The sequence below is a fragment of the Salvelinus fontinalis genome, chromosome 6 (assembly GCF_029448725.1).
Source record: "Salvelinus fontinalis isolate EN_2023a chromosome 6, ASM2944872v1, whole genome shotgun sequence".
NCBI classification, from domain to species: Eukaryota; Metazoa; Chordata; class Actinopteri; order Salmoniformes; family Salmonidae; genus Salvelinus; species Salvelinus fontinalis.
Genome location: NC_074670.1, coordinates 30,449,891 through 30,477,731, shown reverse-complemented (window position 1 = coordinate 30,477,731; position 27,841 = coordinate 30,449,891). Strand labels below are relative to the sequence as shown.

Sequence of the window (27,841 nt, the reverse complement as noted above, 5' to 3'; positions counted from 1 at the left end):
ACCGCAATACAAAGTGACCAACTGTATTGGCCAATCAGAACAGCTTCTGATTAGCCAATGAGTGGATGGCGGGATATTCAAAGTTCAAATTTGACGGAACCTAAACAGAAAAATGTGTGCACTGCAGTTGAATCAGTAGGAAGGATTGTGCATTTTTTAGAATGTGGAAACAGCATCAACAACTTAATTAGAAAATCATATCGATAACTTGAGACCAGAAAATATAACTAGCGTTTTGAGAGAACGTGCCAGTAATCTCGTCCGAGGAAAAGTCAAGAAAATGGGAGATTCGGGCACACAAACGCGTTCAGGTGGATGTAAGTTAAGCGACCTTGCAACCTAATTAACATTACGTTTGTTAGACAGTAAATAGTAAACTGGTTGTTTTGACTGTTTTATGTGGCTGGCTAACTATAGATCGCTGGTAACATTAGCGAATGATCTAACCTTAACGTTAAAGGCTTACTGTAACGTTGTAACGTTAGCTAGCAAACTTGCAAGGCTCCTAATATAACGTTAGCTAACTTGTCAATGTTAACTTGGGTCAAGTTCATGTAAACTCAGGTATTTAGTTAAGTTAGCTAGCTAGGTGGTACTTTGTATAAAGTTATATGACTGTTTGACATTTTGTTACAGATGAGCGGTTGACAGCTGAGGAGATGGATGAACAACGCATCCAGAATGTTGCCTATCAATACCTGTGCCGTTTGGAAGAGGCTAAAAGGTAAGAACAGTTAACGTTCTTCTCAGTTGGTTTCGGACAATAACTGACGTAATTCAGACTATATCAGTATTACTTCACCCTATCATGGATAGCTAACTTGCTTTTGAAGACCGAGGTAAAGACAGTTTCAAGTTGGATATTCGACGGATATTCGCGCTTTCAAACCTCAATAGCTTTCAAACCACTTGAGCCACAGACTCCAAATAAGTGTCATGATGTTGGAAAAATTGCGACAACTTTGCACAGGTTTTATTTTCACGATTTGGACATTACTTCGCTTTCCAAAGCTAATAAACATGTGGAAATGTGAGCAGCATTTTGTATTCCTAGTTGAATTAGTTAGGGAGCATAAACAAAGTACAAACATTTTTTTACATTCGAATTTCAATAGCCTTGGTCATGTGACCTACTTGACTCAAACAAGGTTCAGAATGTACATTGACTACCCTTCTGTATTGCTCACCCTTTAGTTTGTCCATTTTCATCTCACATGATTTTACATTAATTATTCAAAATTTAGAATTTCAATAGCTCCTTGGTCATGTGACCTAGTGACTCAAACAAGGTGAATAAATGTAGAGCGTTTGTAGACTTTAAGAAAAAAATATTAAGTAACAGTTTCATTAGTACGTGCTTAAAGAAAGTCATCACAGATGAGTGTCCACCAAATCTATGACAATAGAGAATGAATTGTAAGCATCAAAGTGTGTTTGTCAAAATAATATCTGAAAATGTCAGTTGTTGAACATAATACTTCTATTTGCAATAGCAATTTATGATATTTGCAGTTGAGGAATATTCCATGTACCAACACTACATGTAGGACAGACATTCCCACATACAGTATTTTTAACCAGGTAAGCCAGTCACCTTTATTTAACCAGGTAAGCCAGTTGAGAACAAGTTCTCATTTACAACTGTGACCTGGCCAAGATAAAGCAAAGCAGTGTGACACAAACAACAACAGAGTTACACATGGAATAAACAAACATACAGTCAATAACACAATGGAGAAGTCTATACAGTGTGTGCAAATTAAGTAAGATTAGGGAGGTAAGGCAATAAATAAGACGTAGTGGAGAAATAATTACAATTTCGCAAATAAACACTGGAGTGACAGATGTGCAGAAGATGAATGTGCAAGGAGAGATACATGGGTGCAAAGGAGCAAAAAATAAATAACAATATGGGGATGAGGTAGTTGGTGGTGGCGCAGTGGTCTAGGGCACTGCATCACCAGAGTCTCTGGGTTCACGCCCGGGCTCTGTCGCAGCCGGCCGCAACCGGGAGGTCCGTGGGGCGACGCACAATTGGCATAGCGTCGTCCGGGTTAGGGAGGGATTGGCCAGTAGGGATATCCTTGTCTCAGTATGTAATAAAATGTATGCACTCTACTGTAATTTGCTCTGGATAAGAGCGTCTGCTAAATGACTAAAATGTAAAATGTAGTTGGGTGGGCTATTTACAGATGGGCTGTGTACAGTTGCAATGATCGGTAAGCTGCTCTGACAGATGATGCTTAATGTTAGTGAGGGAGATAAGTCTCCAGCTTCAGTGATTTCTTTTGCAGTTTGTTCCAGTCATTGGCAGCAGAGAACTGGAAGGAAAGGCAGCCAAAAGAGGAATTGGCTTTGGGGGTGACCAGTGAAATATACCTGCTGGCGCGTGTGCCAAGGGTGGGTGCTGCTATGGTGACCAGTGAGCTGAGATAAGGCGGAGCTTTACCTAGCAAGGATTTATAAATGACATGGAGCCAGTGGGTTTGGCAACGAATAGGAAGCAAGGGCCAGCCAACGAGACCAGCCATACATGAAGTATGTTGCAGTGGTGGGTAGTATATGGGGCTTGGGTGATGAAACGGATGGCACTGTGATAGCAAATTGGATGCGGTCTGAGTAGAGTGTTGGAGGCTATTTTGTAAATGACATCGCCGAAGTCAAGGATCGGTAGGATAGTTTTACGAGGGTATGTTTGGCAGCATGAGTGAAGGATGCTTTGTTGTGAAATAGGAAGCCGATTCTAGATTTAATTTTGGATTGGAGATGCTTCTTATGGCTGCAATCCCATTAACGGGATGATATGACAACAGCCAGTGAAAGTGCAAGGCGCCAAATTCAAACAACAGAAATCTCATCAGACCTTAAAATTCCTCAAACATACATGTATCTTATACCATTTTAAAGGTAATCTTGTTGTTAATCCCACCAAAGTGTCCGATTTCAAATAGGCTTTTCAGTGAAAGCACCACAAACGATTTTGTTAGGTCACTGCAAAATCAGACAAACAGTCATTTTTCCATCCAAAGACAGGAGTCACAAAAAGCAGAAATAGAGATAAAATTATTCACTAACCTGTGATGATCTTCATCAGATGACACTCATAGGACTTCATGTTACAAAATACATATGTTTTGTTTGATAAAGTTAATATTTATATCCAAAAACCTCAGTTTACATTGGCGCCATGTTCAGAAATGCCTCCAAAATATCAGGAGAAATTGCAGAGCCACATCAAGTAACATAAATACTCATCATAAACTTTGATTAAAGATGCATGTTTTACATAGAATTAAAGATACACTTGTTCTTAATGCAATCGCTGTCAGATTTCATAAAGCTTTACGGCAAAAGCACAATAATCTGAGAAAAGCGTTCAGCCACAAAAGCAAGCCATACAGTTACCCACCAAATTGTGCAGTCAACAAAACTCATAAAAAGCATTATAAATCTTCACTTTGCTGATCTTCGTCGGAATCCACTCCCAGGACTCCCACATCCACAAGAAATGTTAGTTTTGTTCGGTTATGTCCATTTATGTCCAAATAGCTATTTTTGTTAGCGTGTTTGGTAAACAAATCCAACGTCAGGAAGCGCGTTCAGTTAAAGCAGACGAAATGTCCAAAAGTTCAGTAACAGTCAGTAGAAACATGTCAAACGATGGATTGAATCAATCTTTAGAATGTTTTTAACATAAATCTTGAATAACGTTCCAACCGGAGAATTACATTGACTTCAGATGTGCGATGGAACATAGCTCCCTCATGTGAACGCGCATGGCCAGGTCATGGTAGACCTGACTATTTCCTGTCTCCTTCGGCCCCACTTCACAGTAGAGGCATCAGACAAGGTTCTACAGACTGTTGACATCTAGTGGAAGCCGTAGGAAGTGCAAACTCATCCATATCCCGCGGTGTTGAAAATCTACCAACCTCAGAATTCCCACTTCCTTTTTGGATTGAGTTCTGAGTTCTTTTATACTCAGACATCATTCAAACAGTTTTAGAAACTTCAGTGTTTTCTATCCAATACGAATAATAATATGCATATATTAGTAACTGGGACTGAGGAGCAGGCGGTTTACTATGGGCACCTCTGTGCACCTTTCAGCCAAGCTACTCAATACTGCCCCTGCAGCCATAAGGAAGTTATTAATGAGTCTGGAAGGAGAGTTTACAGTCTAACCCGACATCTAGTTATTTGTAGTTGTCCACATATTCTTAGTCAGAATAGTCGAGTAGTGATGCTAGGTGGACGGGCAGGTGCGAGCAGCGACCGGTTGAAGAGCATGCATTTAGTTTTACTTGCATTTAAGAGCAGTTGGAGGCCACGGATGGAGAGTTGTATGGCATTGAAGTTCGTCTGGAGGTTAGTTAACACAGTGTCCAAAGAAGGGCCAGAAGTATACAGAATGGTGTTGTCTGCGTAGAGGTAGGTCAGAGAATCACCAGCCGCAAGAGCGACCTCATTGATGTATACAGAGAAGAGAGTCGGCCCGAGAATTGAACCCTGTGGCACCCCCATAGACTGCCAGAGGTCCGGACAACAGGCCCTCCGATTTGACACACTGAACGCTATCTGAGAAGTAGTTGGTGAACCAGGCGAGGCAATCATTTGAGAAACTAAGGCTGTTGAGTCTGCTGATAAGAATGCAGTGATTGACAGAGTCGAAATCCTTGGACAGGTCGATGAATACGGCTGCACAGTATTGTCTTTTGTCGATGGCGCTTTATGATATCGTTTAGGACCTTGAGCGTGGCGGTGCACCCATGACCAGCTCGGAAACCAGATTGCATAGCGGAGAAGGTACGGTTGGATTTGAAATGGTCGGTGATCTGTTTGTTAACTTGGCTTTCGAAGACCTTAAAGGCAGGGTAGGATAGATATAGGTCTAACATTTTGAGTCTAGTGTCTCCCCCTTTGAAGAGGGGGATGACCGCGGCAGCGTTCCAATATTTGGGGATCTCAGACGATACGAAAGAGATTGAACAGGCTAGTAATAGGGGTTGCAACAATTGCGGTGGATAATTTTATGTAATACATGTATCACTAGCCACTTTAAACAATGCCACTTTTATATGTTTACATAACCTACATTACTCATCTCATGTATATACTGTACTCTATACCATCTACTGCATCTTGCCTATGCCGTTCTGTACCATCACTCATTCATATATCTTTATGTACATATTCTTCATCCCTTTACACTTGTGTGTGTGTATAAGGTATTTGTTGTGAAACTGTTAGGTTAGATTACTCGTTGGTTATTACTGCATTGTCGGAACTACAAGCACAAGCATTTCGCTACACTCGCATTAACATCTGCTAACCATGTGTATGTGACAAATACAATTTGATTTGAAGAAAGAGAGGGTCCAGATTTTGCAGCTCTATCAGAACATCAGGTATCTGGATTTGGGTGGAGATTTTTTTAAATTTATTTATTTATTTAACCTTTATTTAACCAGGTAGGCAAATTGAGAACACGTTCTCATTTACAATTGCGACCTGGCCAAGATAAAGCAAAGCAGTTCGACACATACAACAACACATAGTTACACATGGAGTAAAAACAAACAAATAGTCAATAATACAGTGGGGGAAAAAATAAGTCTATATACAATGTGAGCAAGTGAGGTGAGATAAAGGAGGTGAAGGCAAACAGATATATGTATAAATAAATAAAAATATAAAAAGGCCATGGAGGCGAAGTGAGTACAACACAGCAAGTAAAATAAAAACTAAAAAAACACTGGAATGGTTGGTTTGCATTGGAAGAAAGTGCAAAGTAGAGACAGAAATAATGCGGTGCAAAGGAGCAAAATAAATTAATAAATAAATACAGTAGGTAGAGGTAGTTGTTTGGGCTAAATTGTAGATGGGTTATGTACAGGTGCAGTAATCTAGTGAGGGAGATAGGTGTTTCAGAGATTTTTGTAGTTCGTTCCAGTCATTGGCAGCAGAGAACTGGAAAGAGAGGCGTCCAAAGGAAGAATTGGTTTTGGGGGTGACTAGAGAGATATACCTGCTGGAGCGCGTGCTACAGGTAGGTGCTGCTATGGTGACCAGCGAGCTGAGATAAGGGGGGACTTTACCTAGCAGGGTCTTGTAGATGACCTGGAGCCAGTGGGTTTGACGACGAGTATGAAGCGAGGGCCAGCCAACGAGAGTGTACAGGTCGCAGTGGTGGGTAGTATATGGGGCTTTGGTGACAAAACGGATGGCACTGTGATAGACTGCATCCAATTTATTGAGTAGGGTTTTGGAGGCTATTTTGTAAATGACATCACCGAAGTCGAGGATTGGTAGGATGGTCAGTTTGGGGGAGGCTTGGGCAAGTTGCTGTGGCGTGTGCAGAGCTGTTGACCGGGGTAGGGGTAGCCAGGTGGAAAGCAAGGCCAGCCATAGAAAAATGCTTGAAATTTTCGATAATTGTAGATTTATCGGTGGTGACAGTGTTTCCTAGCATCAGTGCAGTGGGCAGCTGGGAGGAAGTGCTCTTATTCTGGACTTTACAGTGTCCCAGTACTTTTTGGAGTTTGTTCTGTTTAAAATCTAGCCTTTGCTTTCCTAACTGCCTGTGTATATTGATTCCAAACTTCCCTGAAAGTTCCATATCGTGGGTGGCTATTCGATGCTAATGCAGTATGCCACAGGATATTTTCCCAGTTAGAAATAGTAGGCCATGCTTCAAATAACTATTTTCATCAGAAAAATGAACCCTCAAATGCACTATTGCATTTTGTAAGTTGTCTGCAGGTGGCTTGTTGTGAATGCACTCAAATATCAAGTCATTATCAGGTTCTGTAAACTGCGTTCTAATACTCAACGTAGAAGGATTTGTCTTAATGTACAGTATATGAAAGGGATGCTATGAAAAGGATTATTTTATGTTATCAAGCTCACTCTGTCTGACAAATCACTGCCTATTACTGTGATTAAAAAGAGCATATGAAACATTGTTTTTCATGAGGCCTTCCTTTAAGCACCCCTGTTTGAACACCTCTCCTGTCCTTGATCCATACCACATACAGGCATTTGCGGATCTTTTTGGTGTCCATGTAAAAGATAGTTATTGCGAGGTTGGAACATTTGCTAACTTCAAATTTTTTTTTTTACACCCATGCAAAATGAATGCCTGCCAAGCTTACAGATTTAAGTCTAATAGCATGAGATGAAAGTAGACAAACATCACAGTGTGCGAAGGCAGAGTCAGTGGACATTCTGAACCTGGTTTGAAGTCACTAGGTCACATGACCAAGGATCTATTGAAATTTTTAATTGAGAAAAATTAATCTAAAATCGTATGAGATGAAAATGGACAAACTAAAGGGTGGGCAATATAGAAAGGTAGTCAGTGGACATTCTGAACCTTGTTTGAGTCCAGTAGGTCATATGACCAAGGAGCTATTGAAATTCAAAAATGTAAGTAAATAATTTAAAATGGTGTGAGATGTAAATCTACATAAAAAAATGTGTGCAATGTGTGTCTATGCCATCGGGTTAGCTACAACCAGTTTTAGGAGTAATGGTTAAATAGCTATTGAAATTAGAAAATTTTGATTTGTCACTATGTTGACGGTCCCTAACTGCTGTTGGTGGAGGTAAGGAAAACTGCAGGTGAATATCCAGCCTGAAACAGTCTTTACCCAGGTCTTTTGAAGTGAATTGGCCAATTCTCTGTCTGCAGGAAATTGCAAAAGCAACTATCTCTGTCATTAAGTCTGATTGCTCTTACTTCATCATCACATGCAATACTTGGAAAAATATTGCGTTAATATTCGCTAGTAAGTTAACATTAGATGTATGTTCTCTTTACAGGTGGATGGAAGCTTGTCTCCACGAGGAGCTGCCTGCCCCGACTGAGCTGGAGGAAGGGCTGAGGAACGGGGTGCTGCTGGCCAAGCTAGGCCACTGTTTTGCCCCCAAGATAATCCCTCTCAAAAAAATCTATGACCTGGACCAGGAACGCTTCAAGGTCTGCTCTATTGTTCACAGCCCTATGGTTTTACTGAAATGCCTCTGTCTGTAAGAAAGACTGAGTTTCCTGCTGAGAAACTTTCTTTTGACAGTCTTGGCATGTATTTGTCTCTGAAAAATAACACTCTGCCTCTTGCTTACCTTCGCGGTCCTTTAGAACTACCTATTTTTCCTAGTACCTGCTCTAATGTAGTCTTTTCACATGTGACTGTGATTGAAAACCAACTCCTTTAGAGCTGAGATTTGATTTTTGCTGAGCAAGCATAATACTCTATTTCAAAGGCATTGAATAGTGTAGCTGAATATTGAAGAGGTGTCATAATGCAGATTTCTCCAACGAATCATATGTTTCTCCCTCAGGGTATGGGATTGCAGTTCCGCCACACGGACAACATCAACCATTGGCGCAGTGCGATGGCGGAGATCGGACTACCAACGGTAAATTTTGAAGGGAGAAATAAACTATTTATTAGCCCTCTCCTCACATATAACAGTAGCTATCTTGTTTACTGTTACACCTGAACTGCACCTAACCTGTCCTTGTTGTTTCAGATGTTCCACCCAGAGACGACTGACATCTATGATAAGAAGAACATGCCCAGAACTGTGTACTGCATCCATGCTCTCAGCCTCTACCTTTTCCGACTAGGTTTGGCCCCTCAGATCCATGACCTCTGTGGCAAGGTCAAATTTACAGGTAGAGTCTTACTTAGTAGCCCCTTAATATTCAATCACAACTGGTAACTGGGTTAAGGGGAAAATATCATATTAATATTCCTCTCTCATTTCTGTGATTTTGGGGTGATATTTATTCTCCAGAGGAGGAGATTAACAACATGAAACGGGAGCTGGACAAATATGGCATCCAGATGCCAGCCTTTAGCAAGATTGGGGGAATCTTAGCCAATGAGATAACAGTGGATGAGGCTGCTGGTAAGTAGAGGCGCAGATGTTTTGCTTTGATGTTTTCAGATGTAGAAAATACACCTTATTTCAAGTTAAAATATGAATTCACACTGGCCCAAAATGTGTTAGTTTTAGACAAGGGGTTGTCTGTTTGCACATTGGTACTCTCTACTTCAACTGATATGGATGGGATTCCAAAATTGAAACGCCTAGACGCATCAGATACTATTGAAGTTCCTTAGTCATCGACTGTCATCTAAGAGTCAATGTTTTCACTGTCCTTGAATAGTTTATCAAAATGTTGCCTCCATCTCCCTTCTCTCTCCCTCCAGTCCATGCTGCAGTTATAGCTATCAACGAGGCGGTGGAGAGTGGGAATGTGGAGGTCACTGCCCAGGCCCTGCGGAATCCCAGCGCCATGCTCACCAACCTGCAGGCGCACCTGATGCCAGTCTACCAGGAGATGCTGCGCCAAGCACGGGCACAGAAGGCGGCTCTTGCCTACACCAAGGTGACTGACTGAATTAATAGGATCGTTTAAAAATGCATTTATAGCCGTATCCCTGGTACAGAGTTTGTTGGTGTAAGGATGGTAATCGTGTACTGAATTTCTAGTGTAAAGGTTCAGAAGAGAAGGATATCTATGAGGAATACCTGACCCAAAGTGAGATTCAAGACAACATTGACAAAGTGAATGGTGAGTAGGACTTAACATCAAACAGATAAATAAGAAGATGAAGGGAAAAAAATCGTAACTAAACCAAATATTTTTGTCACTGTTTGCAGTGCGTGCGGCCATAGAGCAGGTGGACGAGGCCCTGGATTGTGGGGACTCTCTGGCCCTCCTGGCAGCCCTCCAGGTCCCCTGTCTGGCCCTGAGGGGCCTCCAGAGAGACCACGGGCCCTGGTACCTGGAGCAACTGGCCACTGACCGTGAACAGAAGGCCCTGGTAAGAAACTGCACATTAACACAAGTGCACACACACTAACCCGGTCTGCTAACTGCTAGCTTGTTAGCATCGGCCTGCTAACTGTCTGAATCGCCGTGTCCCCAGTCAGCCCAACCACTCACTGGACCCCTATGTTCACTTGGCAACGCATGCCTCTCTCTAATATCAATATGCCTCGTCCATTACTGTCCTGGTTAGTGATTACTGTCTTATTTCACTGTAGAGCCTCTAGCCCTGCTCAATATGCCTTAACCAACCATGCTGTTCCACCTCCTACATATGCGATGACATCACCTGGTTTAAACGTCTCTAGAGACTATATCTCTCTCATCATTACTCAATGCCTAGGTTTACCTCCAATGTACTCACATCCTACCTTTCCTTTGTCTGTACACTATGCCTTGAATCTATGCTATCGAGCCCAGAAACCTGCTCCTTTTACTCTCTGTTCCGAATGTGCTAGAAGGCCAGTTCGTATAGCATTCAGCCATACCCTTATCCTACTTCTCCTCTGTTCCTCTGGTGATGTAGAGGTTAATCCAGGTCCTGCAGTGCCTAGCCCCACTCCCCTCTCATTTGTTGACTTTTGTAACCGTAAAAGCCTTGGTTTCATACATGTTAACATTAGAAGCCTACTCCCTAAGTTTGTTTTACTCACTGCTTTAGCACACTCTGCCAACCCGGATGTCTTAGCCGTGTCTGAATCCTGGTTTAGGAAAACCACCAAAACCCTGTAATCTCCATCGCTAACTATAACATTTCCTACCAAGATATAACTGCCAAAGGGGGCGGTGTTGTAATCTAGCCTGCAGGGTTCTGTATTACTATCCAAGTCTGTACCCCAAAAATTCGAGCTTCTACTTCTAAAAATGCACCTTTCCAGAAACAAGTCTCTTACTGTTGCCGCTTGCTATAGACCTCCCACTGCCCCCAGCTGTGCCCTCGATACCATATGTGAATTGATTGCCCCCCATCTATCTTCTGAGCTCCTGCTACTAGGTGACCTAAACTGGGACATGCTTAACACCCCAGCCATCCTACAATCTAAGATTGATGCCCTCAATCTCACACAAATTATTAAGGAACCTACCAGGTACAACTCCAAATCCGTCAACACGGGCATCCTCACAGATATCATCCTAACCAACCTGCCCTCCAAATACACCTCTGCTGTTTTCAACCAACATCTCAGCGATCACTGCCTCATTGCCTGCATCCGTAATGGGTCTGCGACCAAACGACCACCCCTCATCACTGTCAAACGCTCCCTAAAACACTTCTGCGAGCAGGCCTTTCTAATCAACCTGGCCGGGGTATCCTGGAATGACATTGACCTCATCCCGTCAGTAGATGATGCCTGGCTATTCTTTAAAAGTACCTTCCTCACCATTTTAAATAAGCATGCCCCTTTCAAAAGATTTAGAACTAGGAATAGATATAGTCCTTGGTTCACTCCAGACCTGTCTGCCCTTGACCAGCACAAAAACATCCTGTGGCGTTCTGCATTAGCATCGAATAGCCCCCTTGATATGCAACTTTTCAGGGAAGTTGGGAACAAATGTACACAGGCAGTTAGGAAAGCTAAGGCTAGCTTTTTCAAACCGAAATTTGCATCCTGTAGTACTAACTCAAAATTCTGGGACACTAAAGTCCATGGAGAATAAGAGCACCTCCTCCCAGCTGCGCACTGCTCTGAGGCTAGGAAACACTGTCACCACCGATAAATCCACTATAATTGAGCATTTCAATGAGCATTTCTCTATGGCTGGCCATGCTTTCCACCTGGCTACCCCTATCCCGGTCAACTGCCCGGCAACCTCCACAGCAACTTGCCAAAGCCACCAACATTTCTCCTTCACCCAAATCCAGATAGCTGATGTTCTGAAAGAGTGGCAAAATCTGGACCCCAACAAATCAGCCGGGCTAGACAATCTGGAACCTCTTTCTAAAATGATTTGCCGAAATTGTTGCAACCCCTATTACTAGCCTGTTCAACCTCTCTTTCGTATCGTCTGAGATTCCCAAAGATTGGAAAGCTGCCGCGGTCATCCCCCTCTTCAAAGAGGGTGACACTCTAGACCCAAACTGCTACAGACCTATATCTATCCTACCCTGTATTTCTAAGGTCTTCGAAAGCCAAGTTAACAAACAGATTACCGACCATTTCGAATCCCACCGTACCTTCTCCGCTATGCACTCTTTTTTCAGAGCTGGTCATGGGTGCACCTCAGCCACACTCAAGGTCCTAAAAGACATCATAACCGCCATCGATATGAGACATTACTGCGCAGCCATATTCATCGACCTGTCCAAGGCTTTCGACTCTGTCAATCACTTCATTCTTATTGGCAGACTCGACAGCCTTGGTTTCTCAAATGATTGCCTCGCCTGGTTCACCAACTACTTCTCTGGTAGATTTCAGTGTGTCAAATCGGAGGGCCTGTTGTCCGGACAACCGCCTGTTGTCCGGACCTGGCAGTCTCTATGGGGGTGCCACAGGGTTCAATTCTCGGGCTGACTCTCTTCTCTGTATACATCAATGATGTTGCTCTTGCTGCTGGTGATTCTCTGATACACCTCTACGCAGATGACACCATTCTGTATACTTCTAGCCCTTCTTTGGACACTGTGTTAACTAACCTTCAGACGAGCTTCAATGCCATACAACTCTCCATCCGTGGCCTCCAACTGCTCTTAAATGCAAGTAAAACTAAATGCATGCTATTCAACCGATCACTGCCCGCACCTGCTCGCCCGTCCAGCATCACTACTCTGGACGGTTCTGACTTAGAATATGTGGACGACTACAAAAACCTAGGTGTCTGGCTAGACTGTAAACTCTCCTTCCAGACTCATATTAAGCATCTCCAATCCAAAATTTAAATCTAGAATTGGCTTCCTATATCGCAACAAAGCATCCTTCACTCATGCTGCCACACATACCCTCGTAAAACTGACCGTCCTACCGATCCTCGACTTCGGCGAGGTCATCTATACAATAGCCTCCAACACTCTACTCAACAAATTGGATGCAGTCTATCACAGTGCCATCCGTTTTGTCACAAGCCCCATACACCACCCACCATTGCGACCTGTACGCTCTCGTTGGTTGGCCCTCGCTTCATACTCGTCGCCAAACCCACTGGCTACAGGTTATCTCCAAGTCTCTACTAGGTAAAGCCCCTCCTTATCTCAGATCACTGGTTACTATAGCAGCACCAACTCGTAGCACGCGCTCCAGCAGGTTTATCTCACTGGTCACCCCCAAAGCCAATTCCTCATTTGGTTGTCTTTCCTTCCAGTTCTTTGCTGCCAATGAGTGGAATAAACTGCAAAAATATCTGAAGCTTGAAACACTTATCTCCCTCACTAGCTGTAAGCACCAGCTGTCAGAGCAGCTCATAGATTACTGCACCTGTACATAGCTCATCTATAATTTAGCCCAAACAGCTACCTCTTCCCCTACATTTATTTATTTAGCTCCTTTGCACCCCATTATTTCTATTTCTACTTTGCACATTCTTCCATTGCAAATCTACCATTCCAGTGTTTTACTTGCTATATTGTATTTACCTCGCCACCATGGCCTTTTTTTGCCTTTACCTCATCTCACCTCACCTCATTTGCTCACATTGTATATATACTTATTTTTCTACTGTATTATTGACTGTATGTTTTGTTTATTCCATGTGTAACTCTGTTGTATGTGTCGAATTGCTATGCTTTATCTTGGCCAGGTCGCAGTTGCAAATGAGAATTTGTTCTCAACTAGCCTACCTGGTTAAATAATAAAAATAAATACACACACACTGACCCCTGACCTTTGCTCACTGACATGTGGCAGGACCTGGGCTGTGTGGACCCTCTGGAGCGAGATGAGCTGCAGGAGGGGCTGTGTGTGGCTAACGAGGAGGCCCAGCGCAACCAGACAAGTCAGTACACAACTAAATACTGTATCGTAGTCAGTTCTTATAACAAGGGGCATGCACTATATCAATTCCAGTGACTTGAGTTGCTGCATGTGTGCATAAGTATATTAAAGACCTGTCCTTTGCAGTCACAATGTTCCGTTGTAGATCCATCCAAACAAAGTGTGGGTGTTTATTCAGTGCAGAAAGCTGTAAGGTCCATCAATGAGGCCCTGCGTCTTGGGGAGCCCAGGCAGACTGTTCGTGCTCTCATGGACCCTGATGCCCACCTCCCAGACGTCTACCCCTTTGCCTCAGCGCTCTACCAGAGTGAACTGTCCCCACTGCAGCGACAAAGTCCTCAGGTAGGTTAGGCTACAGTTCACCACCTGGCCCATCAAGCTACCATGGCCACCTAATCTCCCCCATCTCATCTCACTCAACTCCTTTTGTCTGCAACTCTGTCTTGGCTGTAAACTAGACTGTTCCATTAACATTTTGTATTAAAAAAAATTGAAATTTTACATTTAAGTCATTTAGCAGATGCTCTTATCCAGAGCGACTTACAAATTGGTGCATTCACCTTATGACATCCAGTGGAACAGCCACTTTACAATAGTGCATCTATATCTTTTAAGGGGGGGGGGGGGGGTCAGAAGGATTGCTTTATCCTATCCTAGGTATTCCTTGAAGAGGTGGGGTTTCAGGTGTCTCCGGAAGGTGGTGATTGACTCCGCTGTCCTGGCGTCGTGAGGGAGTTTGTTCCACCATTGGGGTGCCAGAGCAGCGAACAGTTTTGACTGGGCTGAGCGGGAACTGTACTTCCTCAGTGGTAGGGAGGCGAGCAGGCCAGAGGTGGATGAACGCAGTGCCCTTGTTTGGGTGTAGGGCCTGATCAGAGCCTGAAGGTACTGAGGTGCCGTTCCCCTCACAGCTCCGTAGGCAAGCACCATGGTCTTGTAGCGGATGCGAGCTTCAACTGGAAGCCAGTGGAGAGAGCGGAGGAGCGGGGTGACGTGAGAGAACTTGGGAAGGTTGAACACCAGACGGGCTGCGGCGTTCTGGATGAGTTGTAGGGGTTTAATTGCACAGGCAGGGAGCCCAGCCAACAGCGAGTTGCAGTAATCCAGACGGGAGATGACAAGTGCCTGGATTAGGACCTGCGCCGCTTCCTGTGTGAGGCAGGGTCGTACTCTGCGGATGTTGTAGAGCATGAACCTACAGGAACGGGCCACCGCCTTGATGTTAGTTGAGAACGACAGGGTGTTGTCCAGGATCACGCCAAGGTTCTTAGCGCTCTGGGAGGAGGACACAATGGAGTTGTCAACCGTGATGGCGAGATCATGGAACGGGCAGTCCTTCCCCGGGAGGAAGAGCAGCTCCGTCTTGCCGAGGTTCAGCTTGAGGTGGTGATCCGTCATCCACACTGATATGTCTGCCAGACATGCAGAGATGCGATTCGCCACCTAGTCATCAGAAGGGGGAAAGGAGAAGATTAATTGTGTGTCGTCTGCATAGCAATGATAGGAGAGACCATGTGAGGTTATGACAGAGCCAAGTGACTTGGTGTATAGCGAGAATAGGAGAGGGCCTAGAACAGAGCCCTGGGGGACACCAGTGGTGAGAGCGCGTGGTGAGGAGACAGATTCTCGCCACGCCACCTGGTAGGAGCGACCTGTCAGGTAGGACGCAATCCAAGCGTGGGCCGCGCCGGAGATGCCCAACTCGGAGAGGGTGGAGAGGAGGATCTGATGGTTCACAGTATCGAAGGCAGCCGATAGGGCTAGAAGGATGAGAGCAGATGAGAGAGAGTTAGCTTTAGCAGTGCGGAGCGCCTCCGTGATACAGAGAAGAGCAGTCTCAGTTGAGTGACTAGTCTTGAAACCTGACTGATTTGGATCAAGAAGGTCATTCTGAGAGAGATGGCAGGAGAGCTGGCCAAGGACGGCACGTTCAAGAGTTTTGGAGAGAAAAGAAAGAAGGGATACTGGTCTGTAGTTGTTGACATCGGAGGGATCGAGTGTAGGTTTTTTCAGAAGGGGTGCAACTCTCGCTCTCTTGAAGACGGAAGGGACGTAGCCAGCGGTCAAGGATGAGTTGATGAGCGAGGTGAGGTAAGGGAGAAGGTCTCCGGAAATGGTCTGGAGAAGAGAGGAGGGGATAGGGTCAAAGCGGGCAGGTTGTTGGGCGGCCGGCCGTCACAAGATGCGAGATTTCATCTGGAGAGAGAGGGGAGAAAGAGGTCAGAGCACAGGGTAGGGCAGTGTGAGCAGAACCAGCGGTGTCGTTTGACTTAGCAAACGAGGATCGGATGTCGTTGACCTTCTTTTCGAAATGGTTGACGAAGTCGTCTGCAGAGAGAGAGGAGGGGGAGGAGGATTCAGGAGGGGGAGGAGGATTCAGGAGGGGGAGGAGGATTCAGGAGGGGGAGGAGGATTCAGGAGGGGGAGGAGGATTCAGGAGGGGGAGGAGGATTCAGGAGGGGGAGGAGGATTCAGGAGGGGGAGGAGGATTCAGGAGGGGGAGGAGGATTCAGGAGGGGGGGGAGGATTCAGGAGGGAGGAGAAGGTGGCAAAGAGCTTCCTAGGGTTAGAGGCAGATGCTTGGAATTTAGAGTGGTAGAAAGTGGCTTTAGCAGCAGAGACAGAAGAGGAAAATGTAGAGAGGAGGGAGTGAAAGGATGCCAGGTCCGCAGGGAGGCGAGTTTTCCTCCATTTCCGCTCGGCTGCCCGGAGCCCTGTTCTGAAATGTATTGTTTATATAGAAATATACTGTATTGTTTATATAGGGGGAAATGACCAGGTTACTGAACTTGAATAACTTTTGTTGTATGTAAACTAACTGTAGTGAATGTGGTCCTCTGTGCCTGCAGGGGGACCTGCAGCAGGAGGAGCTGTACGTAGCAGTGGAGATGCTCTCGGCGGTGGCTCTCATCAACCAGGCGGTGGAGGCCAAAGATGTGGGAGCCTTCTGTGCCACGCTGATCAGCCCTGCAGCCGGTCTGGCCGATATTGACGACAGCCTAATCCAGAGGTGGGTTTCCAGTACCACTCTCCTGACAATTGTCCGTTGTCTCCATGTAGCCTGGTTGCAGATCTGTATACTTTAATGAACTCCTTTGTCATTTGCCTCAGGTACTTTGAGGAGCTGGGTGATCAGAGGAGGAAGGCTGGGAGAGCTCTGCTGACGTGGAACGATCTCCAGAGAGGACTAAACTCTGTAAATGCAGCAGCACAGGAAGAGCATGACCGTACGTTTGGAGAACTGGACACCAACTCCCAGAAACACTCTGGGTTTAGGTCCATTGACAGAAATATTTTGTTGGATGCTATTTGATTCTAAAACCATGGGAACACCTTGTATTTGACTGGATCTTCTTCCTGTTTGTCCCCAGAGATCCTCACCATCGGGTTGATTAACCAGGCCCTGTGCCGAGGTGACCCTCAGAAGACTCTGGCTGCACTGCTGTTGCCTTCTAGTGGCCTTGAGGGGGTGAGCACACTCAATGCCCGCCGCTACCATGACGTACTGACCAGAGCCCGGAAGCAGAAGGCTGAGGTATGTCAACCAGGAAGACATAATAGTTTAAAACAGGGAATCTAAACAATGTTTTGTGATTCATTATTCAATGCTGTGCCCTGACCTATCACAGGTGAACCGTGACCCAGGAGCAGAGTTGTGGTTGGCTGACATTCAGGAAGGAGTGAGAAGAGCCAATCAGGACACTCAAAGAGCCCTGAAGAGTGAGTTGGCATAATACCTTCCACATCGTGTTTGTAAAGCAATGGTGAAATTCTATTCTGATGGGTTTTGTCACAACAGCTGTAATTCATATTGTCACAATGTATACCGTTTTCTTAACTGTGTGTGTTTCCCTGGCCAGTGTCCCTGGGCTTGGCGGCCGTGAACCAGGCAGTGAAGGAGGGCAAGGCGTCCCAGACTCTGCGAGTCCTGCGTCTGCCAGAGGTGGCGCTCCGGAGCGTGGTGGCAGAATGTGCTGGAGTGTACCAGGCTGAACTCACCGCCCTACTCGGAGCCAAATCTGTGGGAGGTCCGTACCCACTACCGTGATTCACTTGCGTTCATGCTGATGGTGATCTATGCACTTAAATAGCATATTAGCTGCTCACAATTGGTCAGGATTAACCGTCGACTCAGCGACACACAAAGTAAATGTCAATTTCAACAACTAAGAGTTGAAGAATGAGGCTAAAAATCTCCACTGTTTTGGTCCCGTAGCCGCCACATTGTAGCAGATTGAAGTGTTCATGCACAGATACTATGTTGCATCGCGCTCATCTCAGTATCTGCGGTGCTGTTCCTGGCAGCGTCATAACACTGAGTCTACCTTTAAGCTTCTAGGTAGTGTCAAGCCCTAATCTCTATGTACTGGGACTCAGGAGACAACCGGAGCCCATGGCTGAAGACCAAGACTGAGGACAGCCCCTACTACTTCCACCTGCACAAGCTGGAGGGCACCTGGGAGAGACCGCAGGGCTTTGTCCAGTGCACAGTGTTCCTGGGCCACGAAGAAATACAGGTCAAATACAAAATTACCTGTAAATTCAGTACAAACAAGTATGGCTGTAGAGTTTGTATTGATTAGATAAGCCAACAGTTATTATGGCTGACTGTCTCTGTGGTCTGTCTCCCTCTACAGGCGGTGCTGAGCAGTGTAACTGCGGCCCACGGCCGGGAGGTGCATTGGAAGGCCAGTGAGGGCATGGTGGTGCAGCTGCAGGCCAGGGTCCAGGGATTCCTCCTCAGACAGAGGCTGGGTGCCCGTCTGCACTTCCTCAACACCCAGCTACCAGCCATCATCACCATCCAGGTCAGCTATCTAAGAACCATAGAACGCATAGAACTACAGTGCAGACTAACATTACATATCCAAATACATTTTTCAAAACTGAAAGGTGCTCAGTGTGTGTTTGTTTCCAGTCCCACTGGAGGAGGTTCGTACAGCAGAGAGCCTACAGAAAGAGGCTACAGTATCTCTACCAGAACTGGAGGGCTGTGGTCAGGGTAAGGTTGACCAAATATTATCTTTGTAAATTAGAAGACGAACCCTGTGTTGAAGTTGACATCGGTTGTTCTTACTGTGTGTTAGGTCCAGGCCAGTGTGAAGATGTGGATTGCTCGGAGGAAGTACCTTTCTCGTCGGCGCTTCTTCAGACGTCAAGTGAGTGCAGCCAACCATCACCCCTGTACACAAACCCTCAGCTCTAAAAATGGCTACATACCTTGAAATGTAGCCTGACCTTTGTCCTTCTACAGGTGGGCGCCATTATAAAGATCCAGGCATTCTTCCGAGCCAACAAGGCCCGTGGGGAATACAGAATGCTAGGTAGGTGGCCACAGCTCCACTCACAAGTCTGCCTGGTTTCCCACTTTTTTTTTTTTTAATCTTTTTTTTTTTAATACAATGATCATAACTAAAGTCCAGTCTCAATTGCATTGACATCCCCCCGTATTAACTCCTTGATCTTGCTCTCTTCCAGTCCACTCCACTACCCCTCCTCTGTCAGTAGTGAGGAAGTTTGCCCACCTGCTGGAGATGGGTGACAACGACATCCGCCAGGAGGGGGAGCTGCTGCGTATGAGGGAGGAGGTGGTGAGGACCATTCGCTCCAACCGCCAGCTAGAGACTGACCTGGACCTAATGGACCTCAAGATAGGACTGCTGGTCCGCAACCGTGTCACGCTGCAGGTCGGAGCCTATTTCATTCCGTTATTACTACACCTGTTTCAGACGTTCTATTCATTTTTGATTTGGAAGGTGCCTAGAAGTGTCCGTAGTCCATCACACTTCTCATCCATTTATTTGATTAACTAACGTGACTACAGGAGGTGGTTTCCCACTGCAAGAAGCTGACCAAGAAGAACAAGGAGCAGCTGTCGGACATGATGGCTCTGGAAAAGAGCAAGGGCCTCAAGGCCCTGAGCAAAGACAAGAGGGAGAAACTGGAGGCTTACCAGCACCTCTTCTATCTGCTACAGGTGAGCTGATGGAAACATTTTTTAAAATGGGTATTATCGATACAGGGTTGACTATTTTATCTGCCCCCTCGTATGTGGCCTGTGCTGAGTTTTCTTCAATTGCTCGCTTAATTTAAGTGTGTGTGTGTGTTCTCCAGACTCAGCCTCTGTACCTGGCCCAGCTGATCTTCCTGATGCCGCAGAATAAAACAACTCTCTTCATGGAGACGGTCATCTTCACCCTGTTCAACTACGGCTCCGACTGCAGGGAGGCCTACCTGCTGCTGCAGCTCTTCACCACCGCGCTGCGCCACGAGATCAAGTCAGTGTACACGCACTATTCACACACACACACACACACACAGGCTGTCAGGGGATCAAGTTGCACTGAACTCAACTTCTCTCTTTCTCTCTCAGGTGGAAGGTGGACCAGCCCCAGGAGGTGGTGACTGGGAACCCCACAGTCATTAAGATGTTGGTGAGTTTCTACCGCCATGCCCGCGGTCAGACCGCGTTGAAGGAGATCCTGGGGCCGGCCATTAGAGAGGTGCTGCAGGACCGCACCCTCAGCATCCGCACGGACCCCTGCGAGATCTACAAGAGCTGGGTCAACCAGACTGAGACACAGACCGGCCACAAGAGGTCAGCACTGAACCAGGAGCAAATATAGTATCACAGCAGCACACACTTGTTCTCCTATAGAGAGCCATCTACTAGAGGTGCCTAGACAATTTTAGCTTGGCTACTAGAGGTCAGCATACAGCAAGAAATACTTATACTATGCAGACTGATTTACTTACTTTAGTTGAATGTACTGATTTGATTTTCTCATGACTAGTATTTTAAAGATATGTACGCTTACATTCTCTGATTGGCTTCAAGAGGTCCATTGAGAAACGTACATCTATACAGACACAACATACTCTGTCTCCTCTCCCCAGCTCCCTGCCTTATGAAGTGAGTGCAGAGCAGGCCCTGGCCCACCCAGAAGTGCAGCGTCGGCTGGACATCTCTATCGTCAACCTCAAGAACCTCACAGACCGCCTGCTCAACGCTATCACCAGCAACCTGCATAAATTACCGTAAGAGGCCCTTCGTATGCACTCTGCAGAGCTTCCTTTTCATTCTCAGTGGAATTCATTTGAATCACCAGCAACTTAACCAAACAGCTGTTGGGCGCTCACGTCTTCCTCTCACCAGATTTGGCTACTTATTGATTTAGTTTGATTTGTTTCTCTGATACTTTATGTTCTGTGATGGGAGTTCAGCACTCAGGCGTTCTCCTTCCTCCCACAGATATGGAATGCGCTACACAGCCAAGGTCCTGAGAGATTCTCTACATGAGAAGTTTCCTCAGGCCAGCAAGGACGAGCTTTACAAGGTACACTACTGATCAGACTCGATGATTAAATCACTTTGATATCACTTAGATCAGCTATACAGGATCTGAACCTTCCATGTGTTGTGGTTAGATTCTGGGGAACCAGAGGGGTATTCGACAAAGATGGTTTAACATTCAGGATTTCCCGAACGTATCCGGCTTGTCTTAACCAGATGAGGGAGTTCCGGATTTCTTAGTTCCATAACCGTTGCTTCTCGTCTAAATTATTAGGCTAAGCAAAGCTCAGATTGGTTGATCTGACAACTGGCTCGTGCACGCAACATTCAAAAAGGTCCTCATGTCGATAGATATGGAGTCAAAAGACTGAGCCCAATATTTAACAAGTCTGAAACAATTGTAAAACAACAAATATTTTCACATACACTACATGACCAAATGTATGTGGACACCTGCTCGTCGAACATCTCATTCCAAAATCATGGGCATTAATATGGAGTTGGTCCCCCTTTGCTGCTATAACAGCCTCTACTCGTCTGGGAAGGCTTTCCACTAGATGTTGGAACATTGTTGCTGGGACTTGCTTCCATTCAGCCACAAGCATTAGTGAGGTTGAGCACTGATGTTGGGTGATCCAATTCATCCCAGAGGTGTTTGATGGGGTTGAGGTCAGGGCTCTGTGCAGGCCAGTCAAGTTCTTCCACACCGATCTCGACAAATCATTTCTGTATGAACCTTGCTTGGGGCACGAGGGCATACGTTGTCATGCTGAAACAGAAAGGACCTTCACCGAACTGTTGCCACAAAGTTGGAAGCACAGAATTGTCTAGAATGTCATTGTATGATGTAGCGTAAGATTTCCCTATACTGGAATTAAGGGGCCTAGCCCGAACCATGAATAACAGCCCCAGACCATTATTCCTCCTCCACCAAACTTTACAGTTGGCATTATGCATTCGGGCAGGATGCATTTTCAGCTCTCGGAGGTCCTGTTCTGTGAGCTTGTGTGGCGTATCACTTCCCGACTTAGCCGTTGTTGCTCCTAGATGCTTCAACTTCAAAATAACAGCACTTGCAATTGACTGGAGAAATTTGACAAAAGTGACTTGCTGGAAAGGTGGCATCTTATGACGGTACCACGTTGAAAGTCACTGAGCTCTTCAATAAGGCTATTCTACTGCCAATGTTTGTCTATGGAGATTGCATGGCTGTGTGCTCGATTTTATTCATTGGTACTTTAGTGTATATGTGGTGAATTTACCAAAAAAAGTAATACTTCCACTACTGCAAAAGCCAGAGGGAGAGCCTGGCAGACAATTGCAGACAGAGTAAATGCGCAAGTGAAGTGGCATGATTCCAATATTTAATAGGCCTAGCTTACACACATGGGTGACTAGTAATGTTTTTACTTTATAAGCATTTTTATTGCAACGCTGGTGATATATTAAGTGTCAAGGCTATGGCCTAATAGGCTACTACAACTTACATATGTCACAAATGCAATGCTAGAGACATTCCATGGCTTATGTCGGATGAATAATAATTTATTGAATTCATAGTGCTTTTCATGACCACATGGGCAACAATGTGTTCTATGTTTAGTTGAAACCCCATGGTAGTCACAGATCATCTGACCAAAGAAGTAAGGAAAATCATTGAATTGAATGACTGTTTCTGAAAATGATTTGGTTTGCTAGAAGTGTTGGCTACAATATTCAATAGCTACCTGTTTATCCAGCAAAAATATTTTCTATTCACTTAGTCTCCTTCATTTGGTCTAGAGGGTCTTTGAATTGGGAATATGTCCATCTATAGCACCAATGACTTTGGAAAATCTGAAGGATGAATTAGGCTATTTTTATCATGTTGCCTAGGTTTATTAATGTGAGATTAGCAAAGCATCGCTGTCAGTCAACTGACCTCAGTTTACTCTACCTGCAGTTCTGTAGAAGTCCTCCATGATTATATGGAAAACTTGATAGCCAAGGATGCAACAAAGACATCTTCAATGTGAGGCACTTAGGGCTCTACACACAGTTACCTTGCCAACTAGTTCAGCATCGCCCATATTAAGGACATTTCCAGTGGCAAAGCAATAAACTGTTTGTATAGCAGTCAAATCGAAACCCCGCTGGCTTAGATTTGCTATAAGTGTTGAGTAAATTGACTGGATATGAGTGATTGTATTTGAATGTTATTGTTTATCTGCACAGTCTTCTGAATGATCTAAAGGATGTATTCGAGGTCCAATAAGTCGTTCTCCTTTGTAAAGCACTGCCAACAACGCAGGTGCCGATGTCAAGTGTATTTTCTAAGAAGGGACAAGTCATAGTGATGAACAATCTTATTAGTGGAGTAGTCCTGTATTTATTCACCAAGACAGGCTAAGATCAAGTTAACCTAGTAGGTATCAGTTTTACTTAAGAGAATTTGGTGCTACTATGGTTTCTGATCAGGCTTCTTGGACCAGCCCCAGGAGGTGGGGCATCTTTCAAGCTCTTTTTCTGGAGCTGGAAAGTTCTGGTGTGACAGATCTCGCTAAGTTACTAGTCCGGCTTTCTGGAATACTGGCGTTATGGTCAGATTGTGGGGAACATGATGGTTTTGTTGTGGTCAGATTGTGGGGAACCTGGTGTACTACCGCTACATGAACCCAGCCGTGGTGGCGCCGGATGGTTTTGACGTGGTAGAGTTCTCGGCCGGGTCCTCCCTGCTCCCTGAGCAGCGCCGCATCCTGGGTTCCATCGCACGCATCCTGCAGCATGCCGCCGCACACAAACACTTCCACGGTGACAGTCCTCACCTGCGCGCCCTCAACGACTACATTACCCTGACGCACTCCAAGTTCCGGTGAGTCGTCCTGTCATTTTAGCGCAGCCTCCACCACCTTTTCAGAGGAGAGCTTTATTACTATAATTAGGCTATACATGCTAAGTGGTTCTTAAGCGTTGTTCATATGTCTTCCGCAGTAAGTTCCTGCATGCTGCGTGTGACGTGCCGGAGCCAGAGGAGCGTTTTAACATTGATGAGTACTCTGAGATGGTCATCCTCAACAAGCCTGTCATCTATATTTCCATCAGTGAGCTCCTCAACACCCACAAGGTCTGGATGCCACATAAGATAAAGACTCATCCAAACTTTTATTTGAATGGGTTCTGGGGGATGTTGGTTGGGTACAAACCTTTTCATTTTAGTAGATCCTGTGCACTAAAGTACGTGTGTGTGTGTGTAGCTTCTGCTGGAGCACCAGGATTCCCTGTGTCCCGACCAGTCTGACCCGTTGCTGAATCTGCTGAGAGACCTGGGAAAGGTCCCCACTATCCACGCTCTGGTTGGTGAGGGGGCTGTGAGCGCCGCGGAGCCCCATACAGAACAGACCCTGGCCCAGTACAGTAAGATGGAGGTGTCCCTCACTCTCACCAGCAAGTTTGATGTGTTCAGGGGCTCTGACGATCACCCTGACGCCAGGGGGATTCTCCTCAGGTAGGGCTTAAACCATTTAACATTTCAGTGTGGTACGACTATCACACTATGAAAATGGCATGTCTAATGTGAAGTGTGCTTGTGTTTTGCAGTACCAAACAGTTGATCATCGACGTGATCCGAGCCCAGCCTGGAGACACACTGAGTGAGGTCCTCAGAGCCTCCTCCTCTCAGGATCAGGTATATTCTACAGCTCTTCACTGGGCTCCCACACACCCTCTTCCTCACACTCTCATCCCTCCGCAGGGAGTTTGTAGTAGTTAACCCCCTAACCGCTGGTGTATTCCTCTCAGGAGGTGCAGCATGGGTGGATGATGCATCGCCGCGCCCAGAGGGATGCCCACACCCCCGAGAAGATGAAGAGGAACCAGTCGATCGTTGCCGACGGCAACCTGTCTCTGGAGGAGAAGAAGCGAAAGATCCAGCGTAGCCTGAGGAGGCTGGAGAGCCTGGGCGTCCTGACCCCACCTGACTCTGAGACACATATACTACAGCTCATAGCCAAGGTGGATAGAGACACTACACATCACACACAATGACATTTTAGTTGTAAAGTTATCATACCAAATCAACTACACCTAAACCAAGATGGTATAGCTTGTCACAATTGGTCGCCATTTGGATCCCCCCCCCCCCCAAATGTAACCCTCTCTTTCCAAACCATCCTTCCCAGGACATCCGCCACCAGCGTCTTTACCGGCAGCGTCGTCAGGCTGAGCTGGTCAAGCTGAGACAGACCATGGGCAGCCTTCACTGCAAGAGCTCCTTCCACAGCGAACAGGTGGACTTCTACAGCCAGTACATCACCACTTGCCTGGATAACCTCACCGCCAAACACAGGTACACATAAACACATGTGGGAGTGTGACCACACTGTTTGAAGTTCAGAAGTAAAACGGCTGCAGACTGCTACTGTGCTGAGCTCTCTCTCTCCCCCTCAGTAAGGTGAGTGGCAAGAAGGCAGCAGAGAGCAAAGGGAAGAAGAGCAGGCAGCCAACTCTGACCTACACTGCAGCCCGTTTACATGAGAAAGGAGTCCTGTTGGAGATTGAGGACCTGCCAGTCACACAGTGAGTATACACACACCCAAGCGGGAACATGCCCACACACCACCCTACCAGATCTCCATGTATGGTTACCTAGGGCCTCAAGAAATTAAATGTATTTGATTTATTATCCCTCAGGTTTAAGAATGTGATCTTTGACATTGTGCCTGGTGAGGAGGGCGGCACGTTCCAGGTAAAGGCTCGCTTTATGGGGGTGGACATGGAGAAGTTCCCCCTCAAATACCAGGTGAGTCTGGGTAGTAGTACAATGAAACTACAACCGACATTTCAATACAAACCTATGGTCTGTGATTGATGCATATCCCAGTCTCACTGAAATCAGTGCTCTATATTGTATGTGCTGCAATGGTAAATTATTTAGTGTTGCTATTTTGAAAGATCTTGGATTTCAGAACTGTATTTGTGTGTGTGTGTGTAGGACCTGCTGCAGCTCCAGTACGAGGGAGTGGCGGTGATGAAGATGTTCGACAAGGCCAAAGTCAACGTCAACCTGCTCATCTTCCTTCTCAATAAGAAGTTCTTCAAGAAGTGAGGGGTTAGAGGAAACTTCCAGATGTCCCACTCCAAAATGCAATTTTTTGTGTGTGTACTTTGGCTTCTTTTTGTAAATGTACCAATGGACAGATTTAGTTCATATCTAACAACATTTATCAAGTCAGTTAATTTAGAGTGATGTTGTTCAAACAGGAAATTCAAAAACGTGGTCACTAAGGATGAGGGTTGCTCATTTAATAATAATGAACTTGTGTGAATTGGAAATGTGTTTTCGCATATCCCAACTCCTGGGCCACCCTCAGCGAGTTGGGGTCAGAGCCAGCTAGGTGCAGACATAACCCCAATTGCTCCAGGTAGGCCGTTAAGGTTCTTGCCCAAGAGCATTATACAGATTTTTCACCTTGTCGGCTTCGAGATTTGATCCGGCGAACTTTCGGTTATACTGGCCCAACGCCATTGTCTTAAGTCAGATCGTGTCACTCTTACGTGATGCTTGTCCCTTAACCTCAATTCAACTCAAATCTGACGTGAGACAATGGGGCCAAACACTAACCTTGAGGTTACCTGCTGCCCAACTATTTGCCTTGAGTGATGTTGTTCCTCATTTTGCTTGTTGTGATGACAGGGCTATAGTATGCCTCAATTTGTATTAATCTCACCCTCCCAGATTTACATTTTGTTTTCTTGTATCTTCTTGAAAATATTAGAGCAGCTTTACTTTAAGGGATTTTAATCAAAAAGACTGCAACCGTATTTACATTTTTTTTTTTTATCTCTAGTGGCGCTATCTGTGTACAAACGGCTTCATCTGTTATCATTTATTTAATCCTCTGATGTTATATGACTGTATCTTAATCGTTTTTCAGCCGGCTGATTTCGCCACCTTTCTCCCTTTCAAAAACTCACTGAGCAACTTCTCATACATTATGGATGGATTTGTTTAAATAGAAACACTACAGTTTGCCACAGCAGCCGACACAATCCTCTAGTATTTTGTGCACTACTTAAAATGGGCAAAGGACCGCCGCTAGGCTGCATTTGCCCTCCCGCTCCACATGCATATGCTCTCAGGGGATTTTCTGTTGTGCAGCTTAATGTTTAAAATGCCACATTCATTAGCCTAGCAACAGGAAATGGTACAGTAATATGTGCCTTGGGACTTCCTGTGATTATAGCTTATTGTCTCCCTGACGTGTAGGTTACTGACAGATCTGGCCACATTGTAAGGTATTTGACCCTAAAGACATGATATTGCAATGAGGGTGACTCCATTTAGCTAGGCTTCTGTCAGCTGGAGATGTGGTTGAGCCTTGTTGTCCAACCTTTGACCTCTAACCTAAGAGGCTTGACCTTTTGTTAGTCTAGGCTTAACTTTGTTCAAACTTATGTACATATTTTCTGTCATTTAATTGTTTTTCTTCTCTTTGTATTTTCATCTCCTAATGTCAGTCTTGATTAGTTTTATTCTTTCGCTTTTTCTTTTCAACACTAACATGTTCAGGCCAGTCACAATTGGTTGGTAAATATGAATGTGGACCAACATGACAATAAAACGCATTATTTCTTTACATATCAGTGCTGTAGCTGTAAGGCAAATTTAGTCTTGTCTGGTTAGATAAATTAACCAACTGCCTGATTTTAAATTGATCTAATGAATCTTACTATGCAATGGAAACTGTTAACACTCCTGTTTTTTACTTTTATATTCAAATAAAAATTAAATTTCTGTCA

At 45.2% G+C, this 27,841-nt stretch overlaps 1 protein-coding gene across 1 annotated transcript; it reads left to right on the top strand.

Moving 5' to 3' along the window:
* The first annotated feature begins 76 nt into the window (after positions 1 to 76).
* iqgap3 (IQ motif containing GTPase activating protein 3) lies at positions 77 to 27,841 on the top strand. Its single transcript, XM_055926066.1, has 36 exons — positions 77 to 317; positions 637 to 724; positions 7,825 to 7,981; positions 8,344 to 8,421; positions 8,536 to 8,680; positions 8,803 to 8,916; positions 9,222 to 9,400; positions 9,505 to 9,586; positions 9,676 to 9,839; positions 13,684 to 13,771; positions 13,949 to 14,112; positions 16,620 to 16,780; positions 16,882 to 16,997; positions 17,142 to 17,305; positions 17,400 to 17,490; positions 17,631 to 17,798; positions 18,148 to 18,287; positions 18,408 to 18,578; positions 18,689 to 18,772; positions 18,858 to 18,929; positions 19,025 to 19,094; positions 19,249 to 19,457; positions 19,595 to 19,747; positions 19,885 to 20,048; positions 20,144 to 20,368; positions 20,668 to 20,808; positions 21,023 to 21,107; positions 23,683 to 23,915; positions 24,035 to 24,167; positions 24,298 to 24,548; positions 24,641 to 24,728; positions 24,842 to 25,054; positions 25,222 to 25,388; positions 25,490 to 25,618; positions 25,733 to 25,841; positions 26,034 to 27,841. Exons 1-36 carry the CDS (start codon positions 281 to 283, stop codon positions 26,145 to 26,147), a joined length of 4,947 nt encoding a protein of 1,648 aa, XP_055782041.1. The 5' UTR covers positions 77 to 280; the 3' UTR covers positions 26,148 to 27,841.

Excerpts from the sequence above, each read along its gene's own strand:
- iqgap3 (XM_055926066.1), top strand. The coding sequence starts at position 281 with ATGGGAGATTCGGGCACACAAACGCGTTCAGGTGGAT. Across the intron at positions 20,049-20,143 it reads GCGCTGCGCCACGAGATCAA|GTGGAAGGTGGACCAGCCCC; the intron begins GTCAGTGTACAC and ends TTTCTCTCTCAG. Across the intron at positions 25,619-25,732 it reads GAGGACCTGCCAGTCACACA|GTTTAAGAATGTGATCTTTG; the intron begins GTGAGTATACAC and ends ATTATCCCTCAG.